General features: G+C 37.0%; 1 protein-coding gene across 1 annotated transcript in view; it reads right to left on the reverse strand.

Moving 5' to 3' along the window:
• Nucleotides 1-2,731: 2,731 nt before the first annotated feature.
• The window catches only part of FAR1 (fatty acyl-CoA reductase 1), a 38,109-nt gene continuing 26,899 nt past the window's right edge, over nucleotides 2,732-13,941 (reverse strand). Inside the window, exons 10-12 of the mRNA XM_086472461.1 lie at nucleotides 6,056-6,185; nucleotides 5,128-5,255; nucleotides 2,732-3,081 (exon numbers count right to left, since the gene is read on the reverse strand). Of these exons, the coding sequence (XP_086328587.1) occupies nucleotides 2,919-3,081; nucleotides 5,128-5,255; nucleotides 6,056-6,185 (421 nt within the window). The 3' untranslated portion in view covers nucleotides 2,732-2,918. The remainder of the gene's footprint in view (nucleotides 3,082-5,127; nucleotides 5,256-6,055; nucleotides 6,186-13,941) is intronic.

Below are 13,941 nucleotides of genomic sequence, written 5' to 3' on the forward strand. Positions count from 1 at the left end.
TGTTTTCGTGGTTTTTTGTTGGTTTTTTTTTTTTTCCTACATGCAGTATTAGTCATTACCTTGATTTGCAAAGTTTCTCATAAAGGAAAGAGCATGTTTATATAAAGATGGCATTTACACTATCCAGTTATTTTCCACCTACTAGACTAAAAACATGCAAAAATACCATAAACACTAAAAACACTTTCAAGGGATTTGTTTATTTTTGGTTTACAAACAAAGGCACCCAATATTTCTGTTTGTCTTATAAAAGCTCACGATTTAGCATTTGTTTCCAAACATCTGTTCCTACAGCAGAGAAAAACATTACAGGAAAATGCAATTTTTTTCCTGGTCCCAAACTTAAATACAAGTAACTTAAGTGATCATGTTGTTTCAGACTGCTCTTCTTCCTACTTAACCAACTGGAATACCTCCTGTAACTTGCTAGTCAGTACAGTGAGTCTAGCTTACTGTATCAAAATACAGTTCCATTATGTGCAAACACTGGCATGAAGAACTGCAAGAGAACAGGGTTCTGATATGGAAAAAACCCCAGTAGTTTCAGACAGAATTTCACAGACTGACCACAGGAAGTGACAAAACTAATGTAATAAGTGTGACACCGAATCTATTGTCAGCTAAACAGGATGACTGATGATTTGTGCAAGATATCAATAGTGCACAGCACCACAGTCTCCAAAGCGGGGAAAAAAATCTGGTTTCTAAATTGGCAACTGTTTGAAGAGCAGGGGTTAAATATAGCTATGCTGAAAGTAATCCTTTTCTTTGTTATTGATTCAAAAGAAGAGATTTTTAAGTGTTTTGGACCAGAAAATCAGTTCATTGGCTTCATAGTTCTCAGTATTAACAAATCAATACTAAAAGTATCATGTATTATAAACAACCAAAATTCATAAGTGAATTGCTTGACAGAATCATTTTCAGGATATGATGTATCTGTCTTTTGCAAACTTCAGCCACATGCCAACATGGGACAAGCGGTGTCAGTGGATAGTAGGCACCTCTGAAAAAAAAGTCTACAATGCAAGAATGCTTAAGCATACTTTCAGGTCTAGTAAGATACTCGGGGAGGCAACTAAAAATGTAATACGCCTAACTTATTTGTTAAGAGTGTAACATCTTCAGTCACAGAAGCCGTAATTTATTTTCAGCCACAGTCAGAGGTCTCTCACACAAGGTGTGGTCCTAGACCATTTAGGCTTTTCATCACTAGCTTTATATATACACAGGTCATTTAAAAAAGGAATTATAGCTTAACTACTTACTACAGAATATTTTGCTTCAACAAGGAAGCCATTATCTTTTCAAAATGAGACATATACCTGCACGAAAGGTGTTCTCTTCAAAGTCAGAGTTTTCACAGGAATAGCAAAGTAAGTTCTTTACATACTTAATTCAAATAGGACAAAAAACTACCAAGGGCAAGTATAATGTAGCTCTTGTGTAATTTAGTCATCATTTGTCTTTCCAATCAGATTCAAGAATGTACTAATCAGTATAAACTGATTTTAATGAACAAACACTAGGCAAGGGTGCTGGTCAGTGCATCAATTAGAGGAACATTACAGTGTTTTCTGATACAATTCTGTGCAACCAAAATTTAAAGGATCTTCACGTATTGCCTCAAACAAGGATTCAAGCTTTTGTTACAGCTTGCTATGTTTACAAATGTTCTCCCTACTGAAATAAAGTAACACGTAGGAAAAAAACCAAAACAGATTTCTTCATATTTAAACCTAATAATTTAAATTAAAAGACAGATGGAAGAATTGTTAACATTTTCATTTTGAAGCAGGTACATCTTGCTCTGCTGGCCCAGTGAAATGAGAGGTTTTATTGGGGCAGGGACGAGAAAGTGTGCTTACACATCGGTGTTGTCGATGCACAAAACTTCATAGCTCCAAGATTTAAAAAATTATGAATTCATTAAGTATTTGCTAACATTGCTTAGAATTTAAAAACAGGTATATCTCTTAATTAAAGCCTATAGTTAGTCCAACTACTATTACCAGTAATATAAATAGCAACTAAGCATAATAAATTCCTTTCAAATACATTTACCTTTTGAAGTCAGAAGTGTAACAATCAAGTGCTGGCTCTGTGTTCCCAATAAAAATCATTAGAAAAGAGGACCCTCAGGGTTACATATTCTTTTATCTACTCAACGACGGAATCAATTCTGTTTTCAGAGAAACTGTTCACGCTGACATAAATGCAAGTTGGATGCAGCCAGTTTCAAGCACAGAGCTGTGCATTCTGAAGACCAGATCAGACAAAAGGCCTTTCAGGAATTAAGGAAGGTTGTTTTGGTTGGTTTGTTTGGGGTTTTTTTCCCCTTTTTTCTTTTAAAAGCAAAGCAGGCACCACTCTGGCATCCCTACTTTGAGAAGAAGGGAAGAAGTGGCAAAAAGAAAGACAAATTACAAAAGTCCTCAAATATTTTTTTTAAGAGATCCACCATCATTTATACACTTTTGCAACTGGCAAAACCCTTTTCCATTTAGAAGATTTTCAAATAAATAGGCCTACAGCAACTAGCAACTACTAAGTCAACATTTGTCTTGCTCAACGTGGAGTAAAACTTAAAAGAAAAGTCATGTTAAGGCAGATTTCAATCAAACATGTTCCAAATTGCACAGTTATGTTGGTCAGTGGTCTAAAATGTTTTCCCCAGGTCAAACAGTTAAAGTGATTTAAATGCTTGTTGAATTCCAATTCAACCTGGCACTTGACCATTTTATTTTCTCTGTTTCCAGGAAGATACACAACTAACATTACATATACCATACTGTATATTTCGCACTCCAATTTAAGATGAAATTATGCTTTTACAAAATGTGAGATGACTACATGTTACAGGCTTTGTGCAGTTAGACCACCATATGCATAGATGTCCTAATGCTAAATTCTCTTCTTCAGTATCTCATAGTACTGGAGGCTCTGAAGTAGGAGAGGAACTTGTAACACAGACTAACCACAAAGTACCAGATATTTCTTGCCATTTGTGATCTTGCAATAAAGATACGCCAGATCAGGATCACAAGAACTGTATTGAAGCCATAGCGTATATTCCTTAACCTAAAGAAAAACAAAAGAAATTGTTAAAAGCCAAGGTATCAAGACTTACAGGAAAAGAGAACCCTAAAAATTAACTTCTAATGTAGAATTTAATTTGTCCATCTATTCATCTCAACTAGTATTAAGTGAATGACAGAAATAAGCTGATGAGTGAAGGATCAAGAGAAAAGGCTCTTCCATAGTTCACTGCTGAAAAGCAGAACACATGGAAACTAAGGAACAGAGCCAGCCCTGTAGCTAACCACATGTAGTTTTGCTTTATAGCTGCTGGATAAAAACCTCTTAAAACCAAGGTCGCACACGCAGTAACTTACCTATAGAAGGCTGCCATCCACCCCAAAACCAAAAAATATTTAACACTATGAACTCCCTTCCTTACCTCTACGTATGTAAGACTTCATATATACATGCAGAATTAACTCCAATTGCCACTGACAAAAAAAATATCAACACATCATAGGATCTTCCAGCCACAGAGCCTGGAGTCTTCACTGCAGTTTTAAACTCATTCCTTCTCAGGGAACTATATTTAAAGATTAGGAAAGACTAAGCATCCTTTCAGGGCAACTGTGACTTTTAGCAACCTTCTGACAAGTAAAGATGGAAGCTTCAAGACAAACAGCAACGAGAATTTGCTCAGATTTCTTAGAAACAGAGCAATCTCTTTGGTTCAGTAGATAATGACAATTTGTATTTTAAAGACAGCTCTTTTTAAGGAGATACCCACTGCCCTTATCTTGTTTTACAGGTAGGCTGGGTGTCACCCAGCCAGACCTTCCTTTACATACCTTATTTGTAGAAAAAGCAGTCTAAACATCTGTATTACAAAAGTAAAGACCACTTTTCTATTTGAGGAAAAATTCTACTCATTTTTTTCTGAGAGAAGTCAGGTCCCCTAGGCTGCCACATCTGCTTAATATTGAGGCAGTGGACTCCTCAAGTTCAGATTAGTTAGAGTTAAGAGCTAGGTGGGAACAGAAGAGACCAACTTAACACCTCAGAGTAAACACGTTAGAATCTAAACCTCTTGCAAAATAATCCACTTATAAACCGAGAGCTGGGGGTAACCAGATGCTGATCCAACACAAGACTATTTCTTACGTTATTTTTGGTATGATCCTTTGTAAAAGAATGGCAAATGTATGATAACGCCTATGCATTTTTTTAACAGTATCTAAATTAAAAAAAAAAGAATCAGAAAGTGTCTCCTCTTCAGCAATCCCCACCATTATCAAAGATTACCATCTTTCAAAAGGAATTTTGAGATTGCAACATATCAAGCTAATCCACTCTACATCTACAAATCCCTTTCTGTAGAAGAATGACACAACTAATGACCTAGACCACTCCTCTTTGTGCTATCAGGATAGCAGACGTGAAATAGTATTGCAGAACAAGATTAACCACTTTCAGTTCACTCTTTAAACAGAGAAGTCAAAAAGTCTACAACTGTCTATGAATCAGCCAAGAACAAAACAAAGGCAACTGCGCCAGTAAAATTCTGGACAGTAACAATGCATTCAAATTGGAGGAGGTAAGCTACAGATAAAAGGCTAAGAGAAGTCATCTTAGGGCACCAACATCAAAGTTTCCTGCTCTGAGGTGGAAAGTCCATGCCTGTTTACTCATCTACTTCTAAAGATCACGTTCCTAGAAGAAACAACTATTGTTCCATTAAACCTCCTTAACCGAAAAAGCCATTCTGACCTTGTGTTACTGTGTACCTTTTTACCTTCCAAAAGACACTTGGGTAAAATCAGAAACCTAGATTACAGTATACACTAGTAATCAGAGCTACAACCATAATCCTAGACTAATACTGTAACTATTAATACTGAGAGCAACTCAGGAGCAACAAATAGAAGAAAGATGATGTCTGACTTCTTTAGAAAACACTTCAGACCACTAGACTGGAACAGAAGAATTTTGGAGGACCTAAACAGGTGCTATTAAGAACAATTAAGTCATAATATGGAAAAGCAAAACTTGACAAGGGCAGGAAAACACAGAAAATACAAACACGGGAAAACTAAAATTTATACATACTTATTCAAGTGTTTCCTAGCTGCAGGGATGCCAGACATTTCTTCATTCAGCACATATTTCTTTGTTCCCATGCAGTAATTTTCCATGTATTCTGCCCAATGTAGTTGTCGAACATCAAAATTAAACGTCTGCATAAAATAAAAGCTTTCACTGTTAGTTGCCTAAAAATTCACCTGCTATATATAGTAATTTAAAGGAAAAGAATAAATGCCTTTATACTAGATAGTTCCGATTTGTCTTTGATACAAGGAAGTTATCTTGCCCTTAATCATAATAATCCAGATTTAGATCCCATTTCCAGCTCAACCACAAGCTCCCTATATTATCCAAATTCCAGCCACTTCATGCCTTATTTTTCTTCCTCAGCAGTAATATCCTTCCCTCCACTTCTAAGTGCACTGCTTTGCCATTTCATTTGTCTGTAAGGAATTCCACACTAAAAATAACTATTTTCTATTATGTTGTTTCCCTTTAAGCAACAAAATAATTCTAATATGCTACAGAATAAACTGTGCTCTGTGCCAAGTTCACTGGCAGATAAATGCAGATTCTTTTAGCTGTTGTACAGCTAAACTTATAGTTGTACAGCTATATTTTTAAAAGAACTATGTGACTATCTTCCTTGGGAGAGGAAAGTACTACAGTAAATTCACAACTCAAGTTCTTCACTGATGTATTTATTTCCTCATCTCAAGATTCTACATTAACAGCCATTTAAAATTTTTCTAGCAGGTTTTTAACTGTCAATTTTGTTTCAGGTAAAAGAATAAGCAAGATAGTTATAGGAACAAGTGAGTACTAAGTTAGTACTAGGGTTAGCTCCACATTACAGTAAGCAGCATTACCAGCTCATGTCCTTCTTCAATCTTAAATAAATGAGCTTCTACTATGCTTTCAGTCTCCATGCCCACATCACACAGCTACTTGCCTTTTTGTCTTCAGGGTTTAGCTGGTTCATTAGCATAGTCATATTTTCAGTATTCCAGGTCCAAGAATTGCTTGTAAAGTATTCCAATAACATCATGGACTTATGAAGACGTGTTATTGTTTTCATCATCCTGCAGTCCAAGGCGTGGAATGTACAGGTTACAGTGGTAAAGATTAGTTCAAAAAAAAAAACCAGACAGTAAGATTGTGAATTTTTTACCCTCCAACCCCACACCCCTATGTTGCAAGATATCCCATCTTGCTCTGTACCCAAAGCATGTTATATTATATCAACAGGGTATTTCTGCATACTATTAAAGTGAACTTCAGCTGTCCAATCTTTATATAGAATGAGAAATTATATGACAGTCCTTTTTTCCTAATCCTAATTCCCAGTGCAATAGTAAGTTTCTTCCCTAAAAACAAGAAAAAAAAAAAGAAGAGATGGTAAAATGTTGTCTTCCATTGGCAAGTCTTAATTGAGGTCACAGACACCAAACACTTTTCACTTCAGCATACTGGAGTATCTAGTTGTACTGAACAATTTGAGCTAATGAAAGTGTCAAATTGCACAGTGCAGAACATAATGCACATGACAACTTTAAGCACAGGAGTAGGTTTCCCTAATCATAGAATCATTCAGGTTGGAAAAGATCTTTGAGATCAAGTCCAACCAAAATCTTACTGCATACTGTGCAAGACCAGATCTCTGTAACAAAACAAAACTGGTTCATTATGATCACTAAGAGATCAAGGCTTAAAACCACCAGAAACATGGCTTAGCCCCTTAACACTACTGCTTCTGCAGCAAAGGGCAGGAAAGTATTTGGGGGCACAAAAATATTTAAGTGCGCATATAGATGACAGGAGATCACAGAATCACAGAACATTAGGGGTTGGAAGAGACCTTGAAAGATCACCTAGTCCAACCCCCCTGCCAGAGCAGGACCACCTAGAGTAGGTCACACAGGACTGCATCCAGGCGGGTTTTGAATGTCTCCAGAGAAGTAAGACCTCTCTGGGCAGCCTCTTCCAGTGCTCTGTCACCCTTACCATAGAGAAAAACTTTTTCACTGTAGTATGGAACCTCCTATGCTCCAGCTTGCACCCGTTGCCCCTTATCCTATCATTGGACATCACTGAGAAGAGCCTGGCTCCATCCTCCTGACACTCACCCTTGACATATTTATAACATTAATGAGGTCAAACTACATCCTACTAGTTAGGCGATCAGCTCTGTGCTCCTTCAAAAGGAAATGCAGAAATACCTTCCATCATCCCTTATTATGCAAAGGAAGCAACTCTACAAAACCATCACTTGGAGTACAGAGAAATTATGTTATAAGGATCAATTTGGGCAAGTTTCTCTTATCAGACTAACCGAAGTGGACCCAAGAAACATGAGTCATCCAGTCTCTCAGATGCAAAGTTCCCACATTTATCACAAGAAAATTGTTTCAAGTGTTGCAGTGATAGAGATGGTCACTCAATTTTCGTAAGAACTAACTAGTACAACATAACCTAATGCCATTGAATTCCTGCTTTGGGTGCCTGAGGTATTTCTATCTCACAGAACTGCTTCCAATTTGATACTTATAGCAGGACACACTGATCATTTTAAGCACAGAATGAGAAGAAGGGGGCAGGGCAAAGAAAGCAGAACAATCCAGCACAGGAAATAGCTTTCTGAAGGTAAGTTTTGTCCAATAAAGTTCATAGAAGCAATAAAGCCCACTGATTTTTCTCTGAAAGCTGCCTTAATGCAGTCAAACTTGTAGAAGGGATATAGCAAATTGTCCCAGAAGCTATTCTAAAAGTATTTTGCATCACATTAGTGTCCCCTAATGGCTGGCATCTCAGTATTTAAGGGAACATCACAATTGCTTCTTCTCACAAAATGGAGTAATACAAATTGCAGAGACTACTGAAAAAGTAAGAGTATCTCTAAAGCACAAAAAGCGCAAATATTTTTCCTTAAACCCCATAGGAATCTATCTACAGAGTAATTCGGAGTTGTATTCAAATTTTGGACCACCAGCTAGTTTTATTAGTAGACACTTCTAGATGCTCTCAAACACCTGTTTAAGGTTTCACCAGTTGGGCAAGGTGGCAACAGCAGGAGCTGAGTTGAACCAGAGTTCCTCTGATGCAAAATTGCACAAGCAAGACTGAACATTAAAAAAAAAAAAGCATATTAAGGGGGAAAAAAAATAAATCAGAAAAGAACTCAAAACTTGGAAAGCAAAGATCTCACTGGTCAGATAAGCCAGAAAGACCTCAAAGCAAAACAGCCTGGATAAAAATAGTACCAAACAGGACACTGTGGCTAAGTGCTTACACTTTGTACAGGTCTGTCCACTGACAGTCTTAAGATTATTTAACTTAGTTGACTTGCCCTTTTGTGCTCCCCAGTTTGTGTTCTTATGCCAAGCTAGAAGAGCAGCTGAGTTTTAGTTAGTGCTTAGACTGCTATTATTTAAGAAATCTTGTGCCTCTGCAAAATACTAAACGGTGCAAACGAATACCTGATTAGACATGTGTAGATTTTGAGCTTGTTACTGGCCACTGGCATTGGTTTTCGCTCTTTTCTGTAAACAAAAACTAAACTAAATTCATGTGAAGACTAACCTCTGCTGAGTATCTTGCTGTCTCTACTTATGGATATGGTTTTAAAGCATACCTAAGCTGATTAAAAAAAAAAACCCAAACAAAAAAACCCAAACAAGTGACTAGAAAGATTTCTTCTACCTCAGCTGCATATTTTTGCCTCCCTCAAACTCAAATTTGCTTTAGTGACTGGTCACAGAACTACTGGATTCAATTCATCAGTAGAAAATTGGTTTGTTGTTTTTTTTTGGGGTGTTTTGTTTGTTTTTTTGTTGTTTTTGGTTTTGTTTTGTTTTTTAAGTTTACGGGGTTACTTTCTTGATACATCAGCCAAAAGAATCAAATGCCTCCACATTCACTCAACTGCTAGATCAATCACAAAGTTGGCAGAGGGATCAGCTTTCTTGGCAACAGCTTGTTAGTTTGCACTAAGTCAACATGAAACGACACTTCTTTTTTTTGAGAAGAAAAAGAAATATGGTGACAGCCTCTCATTCAGAGACGTCAGCAATGAGTATCATTTTGTGGATGCTTGTGTAGCTCTGACAGACTGTTATAACTTCAATGGCACCATATCGCTCCTGCAAACAGCAATACACACAAGACTCAAAAAAGAGTATAAATACACATAGAACTTTATCTCTCAACTGAAGTTCTGAAATATACACTTCACAGGTTGTTCCAGACATAGCCATTAGATACAAGTCATAAATATCAAAGCCATATATAACCAGTCAGTATAGTATCAAGCATTGCATCACACCTTCTTCATAAGCTGAAAACAGAAAATTCAGACCTGCTGATCATCATAAAGAAATGAACATTAGCAGTACTCAGCAAGCCAGTGTGATAGCATGCAAGACTTTCACCTAAATAGTAGGTAGAATTTCACCTCTACTAGGCAGTCTTGACTGCCATTAACACAAAACACATTACAACAGTTTGGGAAGCACATAATAGGAATTAAAACTGCATTTTGAAGAAGTCTTACACACAACCTACTGTCTGCAGGCTAAAAACAGTTCTAATGCTAAATGCAGCCTGATCTTTCAGTGGATTTACAGGCTGCCAATCTGAAAGTCTCCGCATAAGCATTAGAGATAGTTAGTTATGTATCTTTTTAAGATTCCTCTACAATACATAGAACAAGTTTCAATTTTGTCTTTGTTCAAATTTTTGTTTGCCTGTATATTTCCAAGTGTAAGACATAATACTGGACTTCTTATCTTTCCAGCAGCTCTGTGGTTCTTTCAAATGTACAACTTAAGTGATTCCAAGAGGAAAAAACATATTAATCTACTTAATAGAAGTGTATTCTTGATTCATTTCTGGTTTGTAAGACAGTAAGTACGTGAAAGGCGCTTCATGTTAAGTTTTAAGAAGCTTTAAACTGAAATGACAGATAGGAAATTACATCCTTTACACCTGCCTACATACATCAACCACACTTTCCATGTAGCTTTCTAAGAAGCAGTAAAGGAAAATGAATCGCCAGAGAAATTCGTGAATTGCAACTTTAAATATTTCAAGCCACATTCTGTTCTTCCAGAGTAACTGGAAAGATCTGCTGGGTGTGTATTTTTAAAGGCTTTAAGATTTCAACATACAGCTCTGTTCATAAAAACTATGTAAAGTTACAAGAAAGAACCACAGCTCATTCTAAAGTTAATTACACAATAAGCTTTGCTACGCAACACAATGCTGTAAGTCTTAAGTCTCTAGTACAAAATATGAAATCTTCATTATGCCAATCCTTACTGTACATGTTCTTTCTATAAAATTTTGAAGTAGTATTATATGCATTATTTCTTCTTTCCCTTTCCTTAACTGTTAACATTATCAGGGAACTGCTAAAATTCAAGAACTTTCAACTAGATGCAACAACAGCAAAAAGATTTCCATCTCACTAAAAGCATTGCTTCCACAAGTGAGGTGCAAAAGAATGATTTCACAGTGCAGAAAGATTTCAACAGGTAATTTTCCAAAAAACCCTGAACAGGAAGATTTTTTATTATTATTACTAATATAATCCTCTAGTTCTGAAGGGTCATAGGCACAATCCATTTCTTTCACTTGTTAAAAATTTCTCATTCAGTTGCAGTACAATATCCTGACAGTATCACAACAGTGCAATTAAACCTACACAGTAATTTCATTGCTTAGATATTTTTCCTACACAATAGAGACCTCAGAAGTGTATTCAGACTCAGCACAGAGAGGGCAGCATATTGACCAAGTGAAGTCCATTTTCTTGTGCTGATTTTACTACACTGCTCAAGTTTTTCTGCCAAATTGTGGTGGGAAATGTCACATTTTAGATTATGCCAACCGTTTTTCACTCAGAAGAGCACTGTATTGAGTTTGAAGAATATCCCATATATTTCCAAGGCTTTAGAAGTTTCCTAGTACATGCTACCTGGTAATTAAAACCATTCTGTCAACTGGACAGAACATCCACAGCAACAGTAGTATGCCCCTATAACATGACTGTCTCCAGCCCATCAGATAAGGCAGCTTTCAAAGTACTTGGAGCCAGAAGACTAGCAAAAAGTGGAAGACTAAAGATCTGTCTCAAATTTCTTCTATTATTAAGCAATACATGAAGCCCACTAGGATTTAACACTGAATGTCTTGCTTGCACCTAAGTATTTATTTGCTTCTACTGCTTCTATTGCAGGCTCCCACTTTGTACATCCTTAAAGGGAAAAAAAAAAAAAAAAAAAAAAGAGTACTATATAATGAGAGTTATATTACTGTAAGCGGGCTGAGTATCAAACCAAAAAGGCTTTTTTTCAAGGGCATTTGAGTAATCTCAATGACAAAACAATAGCTTATTTTAGTTAAATCTCTCATCTTTCCTCCAAACTGGATATTTTGAGCATGATGGGAAACTCACCCACCCACTGCTATATTAAACTAATTACAAATACTCATATCATTAATACTTCACAGGCTAGAAAATACATATTTAATGTCACAAATTGCACTGGTACTGATTAAAGTACTAAATTCCATCTTTGGAAATCAAGTGGGAACTCCACGAAAAGCAAAAACAAGATTCAACATTGACAGTGTCATAATATAAAACTGTTAAGAGTGTTCTAAGTAATACCATGACTGTTCACAGCCTTGTTTTACTCCCACTGGTCAAATATTTAAAAAACTAGATGCTTTTTAAAGACTGACAAGATTCTGCCAGCACTACTTCCTAACCATTTGAAATCCTGTAGGTTGGCATTTGTAGTATAACTATTTTTAGCGAGTGATGAAGTCTTCACATCCGTCAGGCAATTTCTATCAATTTTTATTAAGAAGTTAAAATTGCAAAAGAACCTAAAAGCTAGTGTCCTAGTTTGGCTGGCTTGGATGGAATCCCAGCCCAGCCATGCTGGGCAGGCCGTTAGCAGTTTGGAGTCAGCCAGGCCAGCTGACCCAAGTGAGCTACAGGGGCAGCCCACACCGTAATGTCATGGTCATTGTAAAGGGGGAAGGTTGGCTGAGGAAGGGGGAGCTCCTGTTATAATCAAGTTTGCATTTTGAATAGATAATTACTTTCATTGATAACTAATTGCTTTTAATGAATGACTTGACTGCTTTAATGAATAACTAACACTATGTATTGATGATATTAGTTCACATTGTAGTAAGAAATACACAAAACCTCACTGATGCTAAGAAACAACAGCTGCAGGCCTTGCAAAGAAGGTCAAAGCTAAAGCTGCAGCTAATTGTGAAATTGTCCAGAACAGAACAGGGAGGCAGGAAGACAGGTACAGGGAGTGAAAGTACACATTCTTGGCATGTCTTCTTATCTTATGTGATGAAACCAGAGAAACTAAGGAATGTTAAGGTGAAGACCCTCACATCCTCCCCATCCTAATTTGCATATCAGATCTTGATCAGTAAGATAACCAATGATTATATTAGTATAGGAATACTAACAAAGTTAGTTAATAGGGTGGACCAATCATTGTAAATGTCAAAATTAATAGTGGGCATAACATGCATGCTTATGTTAAAATATGCTAAAGTCCATGACTTTGCAGATAAAGGATATAAAATGCTGAATTTTTATATGTAACTTCGAAGCACGTCAGGTGGAGCGATCCCCCGTGCCTCCCAGCACTGCAATAAAGTGTCTGCTTATCTGTGATTATGTAGATAAGTTTGTCACGATTGCAACCTTTCATCAACACTCCTATGGGGATCCTGTTGGGGTTCCTCCTGCTCCTCAGGGCTGCTCTCCTGTGAATTGCAACGGCTACATATTCATTTGGCTGAGTATAACTCTGGGTACCTTTGTTGGTATTCGTGGTGTTTCATTAAATCTGTTTTCACTTCAACCCAGATCTACTCTGCTTTTTCTGATTCCCCTCCCTGGCTGGTGAGGGGTCACTGGGGGATAGAGCAACTATTACAGTTTAGTCCCGAGTACAGGCTAAACAGACAGCTAGGAACTTGTATGTTCAATACCTTCTTTTGATCTGAAGGGCTTACATCTTTTGAAATGTGTGAAGATGACTACACAGGCACAGCCCCCTGCCACTGCTGTTCCTTTGAGTATTACTTTATTGACTAAGCATGGAACAACAGAACCCAAGGCAGTTTAGAAGTTCTCCTACAAACCACTTACATGGTCTCCTTCTACCGATCCAGTGCCAAGACTGTTAGAGATTATTTCCCCTCCTTGTAAGACAGACAGGACAATGAATGAAGACTCACTTCTGTTAATACACTGTCACCACAATGGAGATTTTAGAGTCTGAAGACAAATACTTTTAAAAACATAACATATGCAATGAATTAAGATCCCATGGCTTGGCAAATATGTAATGAATTGAAGTGACATATTATATTCCCTCTACACAATTTAGTTTAGCCTATTTAGCAGACACCACTTTCACTACTTAAGAAGTCAGCCGGATACTAGTGTAAATATTATACACTGAATGGAATGTTGAGATGATACAACTTGATCTGGTATCTTGGTTTGTATCATCTACAGGAATAACCCACAATTATTAACTCTGTTGTTATTATAAACCAAAAATGGAACAGGAAACAATCTTAATGCAAGCCACTTCGAGAGTTTAATGACTGACCAAGATTCTGATCCAAGACATCTGACAGCTTGGTTGGGCCAGTCATTAATCTCTCCAAAATCCAGCAACTGGATTGTTATTGCATAAAGTTAGTGCATACAGGTAGCGCCCATGCCATCCATGTCTTCCTCAGAGCCTCCACCACCTTATCAGCAAGATATTTTTAGCCCTGTCCTCC

Source organism: Leptosomus discolor, chromosome 12 (assembly GCF_034619465.1).
Source record: "Leptosomus discolor isolate bLepDis1 chromosome 12, bLepDis1.hap2, whole genome shotgun sequence".
Classification (NCBI taxonomy): Eukaryota; Metazoa; Chordata; class Aves; order Leptosomiformes; family Leptosomidae; genus Leptosomus; species Leptosomus discolor.